We start from the raw sequence: 19829 nt of genomic DNA on the forward strand, positions 1-19829 counted from the left end.
AATGCTTGTTGCTGATCGGTAACCACGGTTCGACCTTTAAGTCATCTCTAATTTTTGGAAGATAACGAAAAAGTGCGTTAATACAAAAAAAAATTATATATATATATATATATATATATATGCTATCCGATTGCATGTGATCCTCAATTCATGTGCGCATAACCAAATCGGCACGGTAGATTTACTGAAAACGCATGGATTTGGTTAAACGTGGGAATATTATAAACGCTGTCCAAAACTATACATATGAATGAATGTACTCGTATATAAATGAATATATTACTGATTCAGTATAAATAGATGTATTGCTATTAGTTATTTAAAAAATAAATTTCAGTCTGCTCTCAGGTTTACAACATTGGATTTCTCATAAATATAAATTATATTTATGAGTAATCCAATGAATTCTATCAGCATCAGCGACTAAGGTCACATTGCTGCATATATGTATTGTCTTGCGTGTGTTCTATGGTCGATGTTCTGTTTTTCTGGACGAAAAACCGTGCCATCTCCGCCTGAGACTGAGTAATAGCAACGACTAAAAACCACCCATGAAAATTCCGAACGCCCTCAACGGGCCTCGAACTCCAGTCTTTTATAATCTGGTGTGGGGAGGACGACTACTATATCAACTATTCTACCTACGAGGCTCTATAACTTCTATCTTTATCGCTATCGTCAATTAGTATTATTGCAGGGTCTCGTCACATCACGGCATCTTTCTTCCAAATTCGGTAGATGAGCACAATATTTTTTCCAAGTTTCTTTGCCGAACGAAGTTAGTCCAAGAATAGTTAATGCTAACGATCTATCCATAGATATATGGCGCATTATGGCCGCGTTGCCCTTGCGCCGTAAAGCCAATAAACAAACAAGCCATTGATATATCCCCAGTAACATTAAAAGTTTTAATGTATTTTTTAAATCTGCCCGTACATATTCAATGGCATTACCATTGCAGTGGTAAGGTGGCAATGTTAAAACTAGGAATCCTTTTTTGTTCAAGCGTGGAATCAAATATATGTATTTTATTTTGAGAATAGCGTTTTGCCAAATCAAAAAGTTCAACTTTTCTAAGATCATCACTGAAAGCTCCTCTATTAAGATCATCACTGAAAGCTCATCTACTAAGATCATCACTATTTCATATACTAAGATTATCACCATTCCGGGAAAGCCAATGTGCTGTTTCCTGCTTTCTGAATAGGAGATTTGTTTAACTGTATCAAATGATAGGGTGCGTTGTCTATAAATACGACTGCTTTTTTTCAGGTAAATTGGATAACAGTTTATCTGATGCCCGTTTTTCAAAAATTTCCTAAAATTAAAAATTTTCAAAAAAAAGGACAATAAATTGACGTCTCATAGCATTAGTTGCTTCGGCACCTAACTCACCTAACATAACCAAAGATTTATCTCAACCTAACCAAAGATTTATCTCTATCTCTCTCTCTCTCTCTCTCTCTCTCTCTCTCTATTTTTCTCTCGCTGGAATGGCCGTTTACATTAGCTGACCATTATTGTTTCTTTCCAAGCGTGAAACAATTATTTGTGAGCACTTGAAAATTCTGTATTCAAAATATTTCTTTACACCGAATAGTCTTAACGCCATCCATTATATATGGATGATTTGCTTTTAATTATTAACCATTTAACAGTTGTTGTTGTTGTTGTTGGATTTTACGCTCATCAGCGACTTAAGCCTTATTGTGCCATATGTAATATGTCTGTAACTTGCGTGTGTTCTGTGGTCGATTTGCTGTTTCTGGATGAAAAACCCGAGTTTCCGGAAGAAAAAACCATATTACCCTCTCTTGGGACCGACTAAATCAGTTACGTCGTGAAAAATGCCCCTAAAAATTCCTCGCGTCATTTATGGGATTCGAACTCAGGTCTTTTCCTCATCGTTTGGGGAGGATGGTGATTATACTAACTGTGCTACTCACGAAGGTGACCATTTAACTGTTCGAAGTATTAAATGACGCCATCGATGCCCTATGGGTTCTATTATAACTAAATTATGTTTAGTCATGTGTTTGTTCGTCTAAGTTACGCAGCACTAATATTTTTGCACAAACTGAAATTGAAGAATATGTAACCGATATTTTGTCTGATAAACATAATCTGTTTGTATTATATTGTAGCGTCGAGGTCGAAGAGAATTCTTTGGCTAATACACTGGTGAAGACATTACCAATCATCAACAAACCTAGGGGAAATTTTCCGATTGGATGCGAGATAGTTTCTGGCAATGAAGAAGGTTAGTTAATCTTTCATTTCTTCTCTAGACTGTAGTTGATGAAATACTTTAAGAATTATAGTGTTAAAATAAACACTGTTATAATATTAGTAGAAATTAGTTTTCTTTTAAACTATAAGTTTAAAATATGTTCACTAATGAGTTATGCCAAACCTAAAAAATGTAATCGTAATAGATTGCAGCCTAACAAAACAGGATTCTGTTGAATAAAATATTACATTCTTTTCCAAACTCATTACAGCATTAACTGAGTCACTTGCTCTAAAATCTCAACAGACACATCAGCGAATACAGACCGATAGTCACTAATCAAGTCTCTTAAAATCTATTAAAGAGAATCTTGCTTCATATCTTCACACGTCAATTTTTTTGCACTTTCCTCCAGAAAGACGTTATGCAATCTGTAGTAGATATCGGCAACCACATGTACTACCACATTGCCCCTTCGAGTATTTGAGGATAACGCTGAGATTGCCATCACCCACTTTGACATCCAAGCAGCCTTCGATGCCATCCACATCCCATTCACTCATCAGCCTCCTGGAACAATATTTTATGGTTGTTTTCTGAAATCACGAATTACGGAGAAAAAGGATACCAGCCTCTTCTTTACAAAACCATAATCTTTAATGCTAATCAACGTGCGATTTCGGGCGGTACTCTCTGGAATCTTATTCACAGACTACAGACATGGAGAGAGAGAGAATATAGATAAGGTACAGAATATACTGCATATTAACAAATATAGATATAATAAGAACATAACCTTATTTAACAGTCCAGGAGGCTAGAACCAAGGTCGACTGAAACGTGTGTACTATTTTTCCTCGCGTTTAACCACTCAGCTATGGAAGCCTCGAAAACTATAACCTCTTCAACAGCATATGATGTTTGTAGAGCAAAAATCAACATGACTTGATTTCTGTTCTTGCAGAACCAATGCAGTGTAACAAAATCTGCATTCTCTAGATTCAATAGTTCCGTAACTTACTGCATCGACATTGTTTCTGTAGGTCGCTTTTACGTTGCTGAGAATGAACTTCGAGACTGTGAAATACGTACTCAAGATCAAGGTTTGGATTACGAAGAGCATTCGAAATATTTCTTAAGCATCCGTCTTGTGACTGTTGGTGGACTTTCCAGTAAGTAACCACATCGCTTTTCTCCATTTCATTTCATTTAATCTTTTATATTGACTCTTATTATGCACTGTGCATTTCTTTGGCATGAAAAGCTAAGTAAACAGAATAGAATGAATGACATTTTATTCCATAAATTTATATATCACTTCCAGTTGTGTGTAAATTGTTTTTCTTATTGTTAGGTTTTTCTCGTCTAACTACCCAAATGACCATCAACATAGTGGATATAAACGACAATCGACCAAACTTTCTCGTACCTTCTCATTACAGCTCGCTTACCCAAGGTCGTTACCTGGCCGCCATTGCCTACGATGCCCCAGCCGGAACAAGATTTCTTCAAGTAATGGTAAGTATTGCTACTAGCTTTTCAGTCCAGCTTGATAATAAGTCGTTATGGTAACATATAAATCGTGCAATATACTATTGCAATGATCACACGGGATTCTCAAACTGATACTGAAAAATGACAATAACATAAATATATAAACAAATTGAATAAATTAAATATAAAAAATATACAAACTAAAAATTTAAAAAAAAAATGTGTGTCCGGTTTACTATATTATTTTTATTACTGTTGGTCGACGAACTCTCTTACTGTCCTGGGGTGTTCAGGACCTCGCTTTCTGGAGTTCTATGAAAATGTTCTCTGGGAAGCCTATAACAAGCCAGTTTCTTGTAAAGGCTCTTTGGCACTATGCCGGTGGTTGACGCAGTGATCGAAATGGTTATTACTTGTTCCATATGCCACATTTCTTTGACTTCCTGCTTTAGTTCTATGTACTTCCTAATCGGAGTTTTTCTATAGGTTGCTGGTGTTGATCGAGGGCACCACTGTTGATCAGGTAGACAACCCTTTGGTTCTTGTAGATGAGGGTTACGTCTGGTCTGTTGTGCGGGAAAGTCTTATCCCTTATTATGGCAAGGTCTAAGTATAGTGTCAGAGGAGAGGTCTCTAGTACGGCCTGAAGTTCGTACTTGTAATATGATACACTTTCTTTGACCAACTGGAAATTTTCTGCTAACTTCTGATGTTTTATCCTGGCGACCTGGTCGTGTCCCCGAGTGTAGTCCATCTGGATGACAACTCTGACGGAGTACACTCACAGATACGACCGCGGTGATGTGCTGGATTGTTTCTGGGACCAGGTAGTATCATTGACACGTGTCCTCTGTCACTCCGAGGTCCTTGGCGCTGTATTTCCTGTAGTTCCTGGTGTTGATTACCTCGTCTTGGATGGCAAGAATGGATCCTTCGGTCTCGGGGAAGGGCTTCCCGTTCGTGATTCATGCTTTGGAAGTCATCTTATCTATGTAGCCTTGATGGAGGTCATTTTAGGGTTTGTCAAGCAGTGTCTCCTTTGCCTATCTTTCAGTCTTTGTTTCTTCGTCTGTTTCAGTGTGGTCTCCTTGAAGTTCAGTGTTGTGTGCTCTTTGTGTGTCTTTCTTATGGCTTGGTAGATTGCGGTGGTGTTTTTCTGGAAGTAATCCCGCAGGTTCTTAATCTCCTTCTTCTCTTGTTCAGTAAGGTCAGTCAACCCTTCCCTCCTTCTTTACCGACTATGGTCAGTCTCTCGATGGCCGACTTCGAATGGTGTTGGCAGCTCTTAGTTATCATTATCCTCGTTGATCTTATAATCTCCTCCAACTCGGTGTTCGTTCAAGCAATAGTCCCGAAGGAGTACGTTAGTATTGGGACAGCATAGGTGGTTGTGGTTGTGGTTGAGACGATCTTCCAACTTTGATTTTAGCAGGTCTCTCAGTCTCTGTTGGTATTTTTAGTCAGGCGAGTCGATGTCGTTGTGTTCAACTGGTGAGCCGGCATCAACAGCATCTCCAGATATTTATAGATCTTTCCCTCTGTCATGGCTTCAGCTTCAATCCCTTCATCGGTTTTCATCTGGTAGCTTCAGCCGACTGGATGTTTTTGATGCAGTCCATGGATCATGCATTTGTCTAGGCCAAATCGCATCCTCATGTTAGTGCTGGTGATCCGAAGTAGCTGTTCGAGTTCATTTCAATTGCAGCATAGAGTTCGATGTCATCCCTGTACATCAGTTGAAAAAGGGTGTGCAGATTCTTTCACCCTTCTTTTAGGGTATATCCACGCTTGCTTTTATTGAGCAAAGGCAAACTGCCGCACATCTATTCTACAACTGCCTTTCCTCAATTTGAAACTATGTCACCTCAGGTACTTAATCTGAACAAGCGGAAGAATCCCATCAGGATTGAGCCTGCTCAAACCATTCAAAGCCTTATACACTTCAATCAGATCACCTCGCAGGTGCCTAGTCTCCAAACGCTGCAATTTGCAGAACTTAAGCCTTTCTTCGTAAGAGCACCAACTTTGTTCCTCTCACCAATCTTGTTGCCCTTCTCTTTACTCGTTCAAGCAACTCTACATCCTTCCTAAAATGAGGCCTCCAGACCTGTATGCAGTACTCAAGGTGTGGCCTGACTATTGCCTTATACAAGGGAATAATCACCTCCTTATCCCTGCTAGCAAAATTCATAAATATCATTTACAACACTCCATGACCTGCTCTGGCAGCCCGTCTGCACTGATCAGAGAACTTCATATCTGACTGCACAATTACCCCCAGGTCTTTTTCCTTCTCCACTTCCTTGAGTTTAGTACCACGCAATTGGTACGTTTCTCTTAGGTTACTGCTTGTCTTCTCCAGTCTTCTCCACCCCGGGTCTTTTCCACTCGGGTCTTCTCAGATCTTCTCCACCGGGTGTGGGGACGACGGAGATCATACGAACTATGCTACCCACGGCAATAGTTTGTTCCAACAATCAGTTACTCTCTATCAGAAAGCTAATTTTCGCACATCTATCCTGCAGCCATTATTTTTGTAATTTAAGTTTATGTCCTGTTGTGTGCGCTTGTAGACATAATTAGGGTGCCTTCACGATGCCGAGCGGATGAGCAACAAGTTGCGAATTCTCGAAACCCGAATTGTCTGCGTATTCTGAAAAATTTTGGGGATAGAATTTTAGAAAAATAAATAGTATTCACCTGTCAAAGAATGTTTTTAAGAGTGTTCGCAATAAAGGAAATTTATTTTGTTATTTATTTATTTATGATTTATTATTTATTTATTTATGATTATTATTATTTATTTTGTAATTTCTTCATTTTGTTTCCCCTTTTCGCACGCAAAAACCGACTTCTAATTTTAAATATGGCTTAAAAAATTAAAAAAAAAAGTCGAGCCTATCCAAATTTCATTAAAATTGGAGAAATAAAATATGCAAACTTGTTCTAAGAAACAAATTTGTGAATTCTGAGCTGGCAGGAAAAAAAAAAAAAAAAATTCAGAGAAAAGGATCCTAAACCCATTTGGGGTTATCTCCGCTCCACATACTTTCCAATACACTAATCCCTAAATCATTAATCCTTAAGCATTCTAGACCAGGGTTTCCCGAAGTGTGGTCCTCCGCACGGTACTGGTCCTCGAAAAGAAAATAGCGGTCTGCGAAAAACTCATTTGAAATATACTACATAAAACTATAAGAAAATTTCCTGAAGAAATGAAAATGTAATAGAATACCAAATATCCGGTTATAATAAAAATACTCATTAAATAAATATTTATTTGCCCAAAGACAGACTCAAAAATATGTCAATTTTATGTAGACTTTTGATAATAAACAAAGAAATGAATTACGTATCTTTTATTTGTATTTACTGATGTTAATGAATACCTAATTGCATTATTACTGATATTTTAAATGTCCTAATGGCAGTGTCATTTTTCCTGAACCTACGAGTATAATTATTGAAAATACATTAATTTATAGTTAAAGGTGGGCCGCGAAAAAAAAAATTCTGCAAACACCGGTCCGCGCTTGAAAACGTTTGGGAAACCCTGTTCTAGACAATGGTTTATTATTTTGCTTTTTTTATGTAAACCCCAAACACGAGCGGTATTAGAACCTATAATACTTAGTACCGTGCTTTTGTTGAAGGTTGAGAAGACGAAAGAAGATATTTGTTGACATTGGACTTGAACTTCTGTAGGCTGTAATTTTCATGAAATTACATCAGTTGAATGAATAAACGAGGAAGATGAAAAGTTGGTTCTGTGAGTTTGAAGTTGGACAGTAAATGGATGTTGGCTGGTGGCTGCCCGTGTTCGGACTGTTTTCAAAGAGAGAGAGAGAGAGAGAGAGCGGGAATTATGGAAGCCAGTTCAGAAGAACAGTGCCCATGGAAGTATCTGTAGAAGAGGCATGCAGCAGAAACAGTACGTCTATGAGAAAGCGAGTGGAGAGACTCTGTTAGAGATGAATCATTAATTAACCTAACTGCCCTCTTCTGAATGGAATCAAGAAGCCTGAGAGAGAGGTTTTGGGGGCACCGCCCCAGATGTGGGAACAATATTCCATGGTAGGGCGGATTTGCGATTTATACAGAATGAGCAGCTGTTTGAAAGAAAAGTAACGCCGAGAGCGAAAGAGAAAACCAAGTTTTTTAGATGCAGAAGAAGCAATATTCGTAATGTGCTTGTGCCAAGAGAGATTAGAAGTCAGGGTATTCCCCAAAAGAGATATATCATTTTGCCTAGAAATTGGAGTGTCACAAAAGATAAGAATAGGAGCAGAAGAATCCTTTTTGCGAGATATAACACAAGACAGAGTTTTAGAAGGGTTGAAATCAACTACTAAGTTGTCTTTGCCCCACTGAAGAATTACCTGAAGATCGGCATTTAAGGAATTGGTAGCAGATTTTCGAGAAGTTGAAGCTGATTGAGCAGGGCAAAATTTCTCAAAATGGAAAGTGGAATGCAATGTGCTATCATCTGCAAAACTATGGATAGGATTTCCAGTCAATGGAAGAAGGTCATTAATATGCAAGAGGAAAAGAGTGAGGGAAAGAACTGAACCTTGGAGGACACCGGCATTAGTGAAGAACGTAGAAGACAGATAGCCATCTACCATCACCCTCAGTGAGCAATCAGAGAGAAAACTGGATAACCAATTACTAAAAACAGTTGGCGAACCATAAGATGGAAGCTTGTTTAGAAGACCTTTATGCCAAACACGATCGAAAGCCTTTGACATTTCAAGAGAACTACTTGTGTTTCACCGAACCTTTCCATTGAATTAGTCCATAAATGGGTAACATAAGCCGGAATATCACCATATTCTGGCTTATGTAAGCCAGGATCGACACTAACGGAATCCCTACTGGCGATCATTGATCAGGCGGAAGGTTTCTAGGTAGTTTAAGAGTTGGAGGTTAATTGATTTCTCCATTACTTTAGAAAGAGGAGAAGTAATTGCAATGGGACGATAATTGGATGGGAGGGATTTGTCAAACTTTTTAGGAACTGGCTGGATATGAGAAAATTTCCAATCAGAAGGAAACACCTTTGGAATAAGAAAGTGAAAAAGGGAGACACAGAAGAGGAGTAAGTTCAGGAGCACAGGTTTTAAAAACAAGTGGAGAAATACCATCATGAGCCAGAACTTTCTTAGCATCAAGATTGTTAAAAATCCTGACATCCTTTTGACGGAAGACCCCAGGAGGCATTGAATGGATTACACTTGGAATGATAGGAGGTCGTTTACCAAGATCATCAATACATGAGTTGGAAGAAAAGTAGGATGCAAGCAGGGCAGCTTTATCTTTCGCTGAAATGGCAATAGAACCATCTGGTTTTGAGAAAGGTGGGAGCAGAGATGGCCAAAAGTTTCAGCCAATAGCTTTGGCAAGAGACCAGAATGCTCAGCTACCATTAGGGCAAGAAGCTCAGATTACGAACCTGAGGGGACATAAATTCGAATTGAGGAAAGACAGTTATAGAATAGATGTGCGGAAATTTGCCTTTAGCCAGCGGGTAGTTGATTGCTGGAACAAACTTCCATCTGTCGTTGTGAAAGTTGATAACTTAAATAAATTCAAGGAGGAACTGGACAAATATTTAGAGGGAATGGATATGTGAAATGTTTTTTTTTTTTTTCTGGCTGATGCTACGTAAGTTTGCTTTCTTGCATCACATGCCTGTGCTGCTGCTACTACTGCTACTACTGCTACTACTACTATAACAACAACAGCAACTCCTTCAAATGTTATTTGTAATTATCAAGGGCTCGCTAATCTAATAAACGTATTTTAAGAGTGAATTAACATTGCGAGATCAAGCCATTACTCTGCGCAAGTCGGTGGTTAATTGTGCAAGTATATCAGTTGCAATAAAGCTGGAAATTTCTTTGAACCCTTGATGTGGTAGCGGAATACAAAATGAATTTTAGTTTTATATAGTGTTATAGATAATAACAAAATATCACAGTACTGCCCAAATAAATTGAGATTTTAAATTATATATGTTCTGCATATTTTAAACTATATATTAAGTATATGTGCATTCTTTGCGAATATTAAACTTGGACATGATTAAGAGTACTTTTTTTTTTCTCTTATGCATAGGCTTCAGATCGTGACTCTGGTTCCAATGGTAAAATCACTTATGAAATAGTTCCACCGTCTAACCCGGATGGTCTATTTAAAATCGATTCGCCTTCTGGTTTTCTGAGCAACAGTAAAACACTGGAGGATCTGTTTTCAGAAGAGCTTCCTTTAGTATTGAGGATTTTAGTGAGAGATAACCCAGAGTTAGAAAGTGCATCACTTACTCAGGAGACGGAAATTCTGGTAATTAGATCATTCAGACGAATTTATATAGATGTATCTAAGAACCCGCATAACAATTGTTCGCTTACCAAAATGAATACCGTCTATTCCGCCTTATAAGTTGACTTCTATCTCCTCGAAAATCCTTCATTAGTTATTTATTCGCTCTACAAGAAAGATTCCCACCTTTTACAGTCATATTTCATATCTCGTGTACTGTAGCACAGTAAAATCTGCATATATTTTTCTGTAATACACCGCTACTAGATATATGGGAATAACAAGATAATAATTATTAAAAAAAACAACACTCTCTACGTTTTACCTAAATTATTTCTCCTCTTTTTTTTAAAAAAAATTACATTTTAACTTTAAACCGTAAATAAAACAACAAATTGTAAAGAAGGAGTTCACACAGCGTATACTCCCTAATGTAGAATGTCACGAAAGTTCCTCAATATGGAAGCACCCTTGCTGTAAGAAATTGACAGTCTCGAGTGTTTACTTTTTCAGAATTTGAAAGTAAACCTGAAAATCTAACTTTTAAAAGTACATATGTAATAAATTTATAAATATATTGGTATTAATTCATGTTCTTTTCACCCTAAGCACGTGCCTTTAAATCAAGATTAGTATTTTATACTCTGCCTATAAGTCGATCCTAAATTTCAGCCGATTTTTAGTACTGCAGTGGTAGAAACTTTAGCACTACTTCAATACATTTACAGTATTTATGAAAGTAAATAAATAAATAAAAAAATAAAGGCAAGCACATCACGGCCTAGGGTCAGGAATTAATAATAATAATAATAATAATAATAATAATAATCGTTATTTGTCCTATAAAAAATAAAATATAGGCGTACATTGGTAAGTGACAAATTCCTTTCACGGCAGAAAATGCAGGGAATTACCATAAAATTAAAATAAAAGAATGGCTAAAATATACAAGAAAAGCTGAAATATAAGCTCAATTATTCATAACTACATTTCTGTCTAGAGTCGTAGCAATTTTAGTACAAAAGTTCATTTTAACATCACATCCACGGAAACAATTAAGAGACTTTACAGAACCTATAACCATCAATTAATTACGAATTGGATAACCTTGGTACGCAGTCCTCACTATTAAGGAGACACTTCTTTGGCATTTATGAATCGGTGATCCTTCAGCAGTTTTTGATCAGGTTGTAGGATCTCTTTTCTGTAGGATTTTTGTCAGAGACAAACTTGTGACAGTCGATTCTGAGTTGATTAATTAGTAGTAGTGCATAGTTGGGGACTCGCCTGTTGAGCCTGTTTAGTTTAGAGATGTACGATTGCTTGATCTGTGTGTTCTGACAGGATGGCGCTTCAGTGACTGTGGTTGTGATGTGGGAGATGCCACCTCCGAGAGCACTTTGCATAGAAGAGATATATTATGAATAAATGCAGAGGGTTAAGTTTGAGGTTTTGGTGATTTCATTATTCTTGATTGCGATATTTCATAGCTCTTTTTTTTTTTTTAAGGGTGATTCAGATTTTTTAATAGAACTCTTTTTCTCAAACCTGCATTTTTCATAAATAAATAATTATTTGTTGCTAAAAACATAGGCAAGCACATCACGACCTTGTGGCTAAGGGCAGAAATTAACACGAATGGACTTGTATTTATCGTACTGTACCTACCAATTTAGGAGGCCTCCGTAGCTGAGTGGTCAGGAGCCAGAATGTAGTAGCACACGCTCTTTGAGTAGACCGAAGTTCAAGCCCCTAACTGCTAAATACCATCGATCTGCCACCTCGCACTAGACAGCATGGTAGATTCCCTCAACGCGAATCGTTGAGAAGGCTTCCATCCTTCAATGGATAATGGCTGCAGTTTACCTTTTTCACCAATTTGAGAATATAGATTACTAGAAAATTAGTGTGTAATTTCCAAATTATCTTATAGTGGAGAGAATTCTAGAGGCGGTTGAAGGTCACTACACTTACAGAACTCGTGGTACCGACTGCTTATATAAGCAGTGCGTTCCTTAGACGAATAGTTTTTTGATGAGAAGGGGTGGAATTATAATTTAAATATGTCGGCGAATAGCTGGTGAACGACTCTAACCTGATAACAGAAATTCTTTCTACTGAAAAGTAATTTTATTTTTGTATCCGAAAATAAAACCTATATATATATATATTTTTTTTTTTTCATTTCCTGTACATTTACTTCAGTATCTGTTTCAGGTTAACTTCATCAGCGAGGACAACAGAATGGTGTTGGTTATAAGTAATGCTCTGCCGGATAAAGTATTGGAGATGAGGGATGATATTCTAAGGTAAGCCAACCTTAATAACAAATTTATCTCTCTCTCTCTCTCTCTCTCTCTCTCTCTCTCTCTCTCTCTCTCTCTCTCTTTTAGTTAGAATGCCTAGTGAAGTAAGAAAGACTGCACGTGTTGTTTTTTATATGAATTATCCTTTTTATATCATTATTAAAAAGTATCTCTTCATTGTAGAAGTGTAGTATGTATTTCAGGGTCAAGTTCATGACGTGTCGTTCGGTATACCCTCCCTTCAGTGGTTCCCTTTCTGCTGTGTTATGTTTCCGCTTCTTGATTCCATTCATGGTTAATAATAGTTTATTGGATGCGCTAACGAAATCATTCTTCGTATGTTCGAGTCCTTATTTACTTTCAATTCTGTCTGACTCCTAAAAAATGGTTTGAAAAGAAGATTAATGACTTTTGTGAGTATGTTGATTACGTTGGTTGGAAAATTTATCCCAACAAATCCAATTACATTAATTTCAGTCTATCTTGAAGTTTCATTAATTTCACTATCCAAGTTGTTCCATTGAAAGGAAGGATTCTTCCTCGTCATAATATTTCACTGTACTGCTTCGAATTTTAGAAAGTTTTGTGACAGTAAGTTTTGTGATTCGTAGTAAATATTATTAAAGCTAGTTGGACACTTAAATTCAACTTAATAAAAGTCCCAATTTCGCGAACAATTTGGAAGTATTTTGTTGTCTTTACTTCAACCGAATGGACCTTCCTTTTGAAGTCCTCACCAGTGAAAAGCTGAACATTGGAGCTGAAATTTGGATCGTTAGGTGGAAACGGTTTTTCATAGTTATCATTCATGTAATATTGGATAAACTTCTGATTACTCATATAACCAGTGTCTGGATATCAAGGGCGTTGAAGGTAACCATTATAATCTTAATTGTGAAGATGATTGTTTATTATATTTCCATTTGTGCACGGAAGGATTCCAGGAAAGAGATGGCGTTCACTTTTTCTTTTTCCCTGTTTTGTGTTCTGTTTTCAGAATTAGAAAGTTCACTTTTTTTTTTCTATTTTTTTAATATTAGCAAAGAATAAGTTCGAAACTTACACGAACATATGGAAAAATGAAGAAATGTGTAAAGATAAAATTTTAAATTTATTTATAGCTACGATGGGCTTTTTTATTTATTTCATTTCATTTATGGTCTTTCTCACTCCGTGACTGAGTTAGTCGGTCTCATGTGTAAACAAGGTTCTCCCTTCTCCGAAAATTCGGCTTTTGCGTCAAGCAAAACAGGCAATAGACCAGAAAATGTATTTTCTGGTCTATTTTCTGGTCATTTTCATAAAAAAAAAAAAAAAAACATTTATTTTTTTTTTTTTTATTTTTTTTTATGATAGTACCAGTCCATAAATTTATATCGATGGCGGCGTGTATTTTAGACAATCCAAACCTCGTTTTCGTTTTACTAGCCCAATTGTATAGGAGCTGCTACCTAAAATGAGACATACTGCCAATAACATGGAATTTTTCAGCTGGGTGGTAATATAGTATACTTTTGCGGTGGCTTTCTTGCCTTACGCCATTCTGTTTATTTTTGTCTCATACGTGGAGATTTGCACAAGGTGCGCTGCGTTATTTTGAAGCGAGCGAGTGAAGTTTGCATCAAGTGGTGTTTTGTATTTGAGAAAACAGCTTTCGGACATTCATAATACAGTATGTTAACAACCTTTGTTCTATATATATGTGCTCTAACAAAAGCACGAATATTCAGACAGATTCAAGATGGTCCGAACCTTGCTCGTTGAGATTTCAGCACATTCTGATAAGAAGCACTCGCTAGGCGTTGTCCAAGTCTAAACAGATGTTGTCCGAGTCCATTTGATTGGAAGATCGTATACCACAGTTCTACGTATTGTTTGTTTTATCTTACGTACTTACTTGTGCCTATTATACATTATTGTACTTAGTTACAATATCAACGTATTGTACCTTACTGTACTTATTGTACTTACAACATATGCGTATTGTACTACCTATCGTTCCTAATTCTTGCTTTGGTCCTCCCTGCTCCAATTTACCAAACATTGTGCATTAGATTTCGTAATTACGGTTTATACAATACAGTACTCCTGTAAAAATTCGTGGCGTGCACTATCTAACAGTTGTGGAAAATCTTATACGATTACATGAGGCTCCTTGTATTTGCACGGCAATCATTTTCTCAGGAAAGGTGGCGTGATGATTATTGCTATTCTCAGGGACCGTCCGCGCGTATCGGTAAAGAATTTAGCTCTTCCTGTGGTTTCTTCCTCTCAGAATCATCTTCACTCTGTTATTTTCTCAACATATTGCCAACAGTCAACGTCAGAAATGTTTAATTTGTTGCTCAATAGCATATACTGGAATTTGTCCGATGCATCTAACTATCGCACTCCTTTTAAAATTCGTTTGTTCCTCTTCACAATTCATCCTGCTGCATTCAAACGAGAATTACTAGGTGCCTTCAGTCAGACGGATGTCCTGTTACTTTTGGTAGAGTAGAGAAATAAATTGGTCTTTCTAATCCATTATAATTTTATTAAACTAATAAACTGAAACTTTTATCTTATAACAGTTCCTTGTTATCATTTTTTTTAAATTATGATTAATAAGTAATCTTCCTTTGCAGGCTTTTGCAGGACAGGACGGGGTTGATAGCTGATGTTGAAAAAGTCGTTTCTTTGAAACGAATGAAAAATAACAAAAGAGAAACAGATACATCTGGGTAAGTGAATCAGTTAAAACAAGCTTCTTTTAATACATTATGATTTAATACAGATTAACATTATTTTATACAAAAGAATACATTTACTGTGTTAGAGTAACTAAGAGCAAGAACACATGCATGCATGTACACTAATCGACCAGAAATTCCATTCTGGAATTTCTGGTCGATTAGTCATAAAATAAATTTGATGAATTTGAAGTACTGATTATGTCGTCGAATGCAGACATTGTAGGAATAGTAGGAATAGAAATGCTGAATTTAAATATGGGGAGTACAAGGTATACAGGAAGGACAGGAGAGGTGGAGAGGTTATCTCTTAATTAAGAAGAATATTAAATCTATGGCAGTGCACCAAGTTGACTTGGGTGACGAGTGCAATATTGAATCAGTTTGGTGTGTGATATAAACACTGGGAAAACAAAACTGAGAGTAGGAGTGTGTTATAGGCCTAATGACTTTGATCAGTATAGCAAACAGCTATACAGAGAAATAGTGGGCCAGCAAATCAGGATGTGTCATATGGTGGATTTTAGCTTTCCATACGTTGACTGGAATTTGTGGGCTGATCGCTCACACACTAGCAAGACTTTTGTGGATTTCTTGGATGACTGTTTTCTACAGCAGCGTGTTAGAGAGGCAACAAGAGGAAGCAATACTCTTGATCTGGTTATCAGCAATGATTGTTCATGCAATAAGAATATGCAGGTAAAAGATCCACTGGATGGTAGCGAGCACAGTGTATTAATGTGGAATATAATTAAAGATATAACTACTGTCACGGGTAAAGGGAAAAGCTTTTGCTTTCGGAAGGGTGACTACAGAGGTCTCAGACAGTTTTTAAATGATGTGCAGTGGGAACAACTGATGATGTTACCAACAGCAAATTCAAAATGGAAACTATTCAGGGAAGTAATCAAAGAAACTAACAGTATTTTCATACCAACAAAGAAATAGTATTCAAGGCTTAAGTGGATGTCAGATGAACTATTGAGACACCTGGTAGAGAAGAAAAGTGCATGAGATGCATATAAATTATCAGGTGATACAGAAGCCTACCTATGGTAGATATAAATTAGTCTGTAATCAAGTCATAAAGGAGGTTAGGCAAGCTAAATGGATTATTAGAAGTCTCTGGCAAAGAATGCAAAGAAAAACAGCAAAGAATTCTATGTTTATATGAACAGTAGAAGGAAGGGGTTGAATCACATTGGGCCACTTGATGTCTATGGGTTAACTGTTGGTGAACCTGCTCAGGTTGCGAGCAAATTGAATAGATATTTTGCATATGTATTCACACATGATGAATTATATAGGGAAGGGGATGCCAGATGTTTATCAAACTCTAACGAGGAACTAAATAACTTTGTGATAACTGAAAGGAAAGAGGAGGAAAGCTCGTTGAGAATGGAAATAAAAAGGGCAGATAGAACATATCCAGTTATATTAAGGGAGGCAACAAAGGAGATAAGCAAACTCAGCCATAATCACGAGAGCATCCTTGTAGCTAAGTTTGCCTACCTCCTTTGTTGAACCCAGGATTGTGATGGATGGGGATAATAGAATTTGGCATTCGTCCTACTGAAGCCAGAGTATTCTCCAGTGACTAGAGAAGTGCGATATATCCTCAATTCATAAAGGGGGATCCAGAGGCGATATGAATAATTACAGACCTATTAGCTTAATGTCTGAAATTGCAGCAAGCATGGATTTTTCCAGGGGTGGTTTCTATAACCAACTGATAGGTTACTTGATGCAGTGGCCAAGGAAGTGGATGCAAAAAAATAATTTTGATATCATATACTTGGTTTTCAGGAAAGCTATTGATACTATTGCACACAAAAGAATGCTGTACAAACTGGAGCATGTGGCATTAAGGGCAAGTTACTGCTATGCATAAAGGAATGATTATGTGGAAGAAGACAGAGAGTAGTTATCAATGGATACTGCTTTTCGTGGACTAATGTTATTAGTGGAGCTCCCAAGGGTTCATTGCTGGGTCCATTGTTGTTTTTAATATTTATCAATGACGTTGATGAAGGTATATCAGGCTTATCAGGTGTAATAATCATCAGCGTTAGGTACTGCAACAAGACCTAGGAAAATTGGGTCAATGGGCTGTTAATGGTAGTTGAAGTTTAATATTGACAAATGTTAGGGTTTCTGCACATGTGTAGCAGTAACTCTAGAGTAATTTATAACTGTGTGTTGCTACACTCAGGATTGTAGAAAATGAAAATGTTTAAAGGTTTAAAATACTTTTGATATATATATATACTATAGTAAGGGTTCCACGATCGACTTTTGATATTTGTAATCCAAGTGGATCGCAGTAAGCTGTGGAGATCGGTTATAAAGGTCAACTGTAAGCAGATATACGCTGAGTTGGCTTTGCATTAGCTAATATCTCGTAGGGCAACCTTGTGCCCGTAATACAACCGGTGCACATCTTACTATGAACTCCACAATGGTCCTCGTGGGTTGCCCAATTAGTATAATCACTCTTCTCCCCAACCCAGTTAGTTAAATCACTCCTCTCCCCAACCAGGAAAAGGCCTGAGTTAAATCACGTTAACGATGGGAGGAATTTTTGTGGATTTTTTTTTTCCCCACAACGTGAGTTAGTCGGTTTTAAACGAGGATAGCGCAGTTTTTTTCCTTCCCGACTCGAGGTTTTCATCCAGCAAACACTAAATCGATCACAAAATACACACAGTTTACAGATATATTACATACCATAAATACAACCCTCGGGGAATTTAAGCATATCTATCCTGTTTTACTCTACAAATAAATCCACTGAAGTCCGCACGAATGGTCTTCTCAACCCTTCATAACTGAATCTCTCCTTGAAGGAACCAGAATTCCCACTGTCCAAGCCTACATCGTCTTTAATGTCAAAATGACGATCAGGAGCCATATTGACATGCAACCTCTGAGCTCTCTCTCTCGCTCTCTCTCTCTCTCTCTCAGCGTACGTGGGTGGGTCGCCAAGCAGCAATTTCTCCACGTTTGGTACCCTTCCATCCTCACAAATTTCATAGTAACTTCAATATATCCACCAAACTGGTATGGTTCTGAAATTTGGGAGGGCCTGGGCAGCTCCCATTAACATGAAGAGAATTTACGCTGAAGAATACTGGTTTCAGTAGGGCCAATGCCAAATTCCATCACAATCCTGGGATCAATACCACTGAACTAGTAGACCCGTTGCCAGTTAGAGGAATGTACTTTATTAATGAAAGGAGGATCATATTTACAGCCAAAATGATAATAGGATCTATCTCCCAACCTCGTCTGGGACTTTTACCCCTGGGGATCTCACAACCTTGGCTCAGATCCACTACGATGCTCGTCCGTCACACATGCCCTAGCTGACAGATTCCTTCCGAACTAAATTCCATCCGCTTGACACGTTCAGAAAACAGATGCCGAGCGCACAAATTTGTGAAAGCGAAAATATACAGACAGAGCCATAGAGACCTCTCCGCCTTAATCAACGTAACAACTGTCTATGTTGACCCATGATATACATGTATACTGTATGTCTGCAATTAGTATTGTTATCTTATTAACATAATGTTTATTTGTCATTCATATTAGATTAACGTACTGTCGCATTATGTATTCTCTTATTAATTCTTGTGTGGGTTTTCCTTCCACGATGAAGATTATATTTATTTATTTATTTAATATTGCGAAAAAAGCACAATATATTCAAGAAAATATATTAAACACCAAATAAATTATGGCCATGAGGCTTTAGTATATCGTGACTGAAATTGCGTGATCCTTCGGTCGGTTTGCTATTTACTAGACGAAAACTCCGAGTTCATGAAGTCATATATATATTATGCAGCCCTCGCTTGAGACCGAAGAGCACAGCCACCTGAAAGAAACCCATGAAAAGTACTCGCTTTATTAATGGTATTAGAACTTCTGTCTTTTCCATGTGGTGTGGGAGGACGATTATTATAACCACTTGTTATCCTCGTGAGCTATAAACTGGCGGATAAGCGACTAATGAAGTTGAGGTGAATAATAAAAAAAAGGGTAAAATGTATGGTGTTTGAAACATGTGCTAACTTCGTGCGTTGTAAAAACAGTAGACAAAGTATGTAATGATGGAATTGCCAACATATGCTTATTTGACAATTAAATATCGTTATTAAAAGTGCCTTTAATAGTTGTAAATCTTGGTCCGTTAACTGTGACGCTGATATATCCGCTTCCTTAAGTAGTCACAATGAAGCTGCTAATCTTGTGGTCAAGGGATGGCCGTACAGAATATAAAAAGAAATTTATTACTAAGACTGTTTAAAGGTATCACATGGTTTTTAATTGGGTTGAATTGTTACAAATTTTATATAAATGACACTTTTAATATTTGGTTTATCTAGATAATTAACATATTTAACTAATTTTCAGGAGCGACCTCTGGTTCTATGTCATCGATCCAGGAACACTGCATATTCTCAGATCTGACGATCCAAAAATTCAATCGTAAGTGTTGCACAATTTTCATATATTCCTTTGTAATTACTTTGAGAAGGGAGTCATAGGGAGGAATCATGACCTTCAGTAAGAAGCACAGACTTTAAAGCCAGTGCACCAAGTTGCATGGTTGCCAGTTTGGTGTGACATGAACACTGAAGAAAACGAAAATGAGAGTAAGAAGAAGAGTAATGAAGAGATGTACAGACAAACGGAGTGGGCTAAATAGACAGAATGTCTATTAAGGGCGATTTTAACTTT

General features: G+C 37.2%; 1 protein-coding gene across 1 annotated transcript in view; it reads left to right on the plus strand.

Moving 5' to 3' along the window:
- The window catches only part of Cad99C (cadherin 99C), a 318171-nt gene that overhangs the window by 282494 nt on the left and 15848 nt on the right, over window positions 1-19829 (plus strand). The window contains exons 26-32 of the mRNA XM_090378857.1: window positions 2145-2260; window positions 3274-3402; window positions 3585-3748; window positions 9842-10066; window positions 12263-12354; window positions 14979-15074; window positions 19503-19577. Coding sequence (XP_090234983.1) covers window positions 2145-2260; window positions 3274-3402; window positions 3585-3748; window positions 9842-10066; window positions 12263-12354; window positions 14979-15074; window positions 19503-19577 — 897 coding nt within the window. The remainder of the gene's footprint in view (window positions 1-2144; window positions 2261-3273; window positions 3403-3584; window positions 3749-9841; window positions 10067-12262; window positions 12355-14978; window positions 15075-19502; window positions 19578-19829) is intronic.

Source organism: Mastigoproctus giganteus, chromosome 8, assembly GCF_048544385.1.
Source record: "Mastigoproctus giganteus isolate SK-2022 chromosome 8, ASM4854438v1, whole genome shotgun sequence".
Lineage (NCBI taxonomy): Eukaryota > Metazoa > Arthropoda > Arachnida > Uropygi > Thelyphonidae > Mastigoproctus > Mastigoproctus giganteus.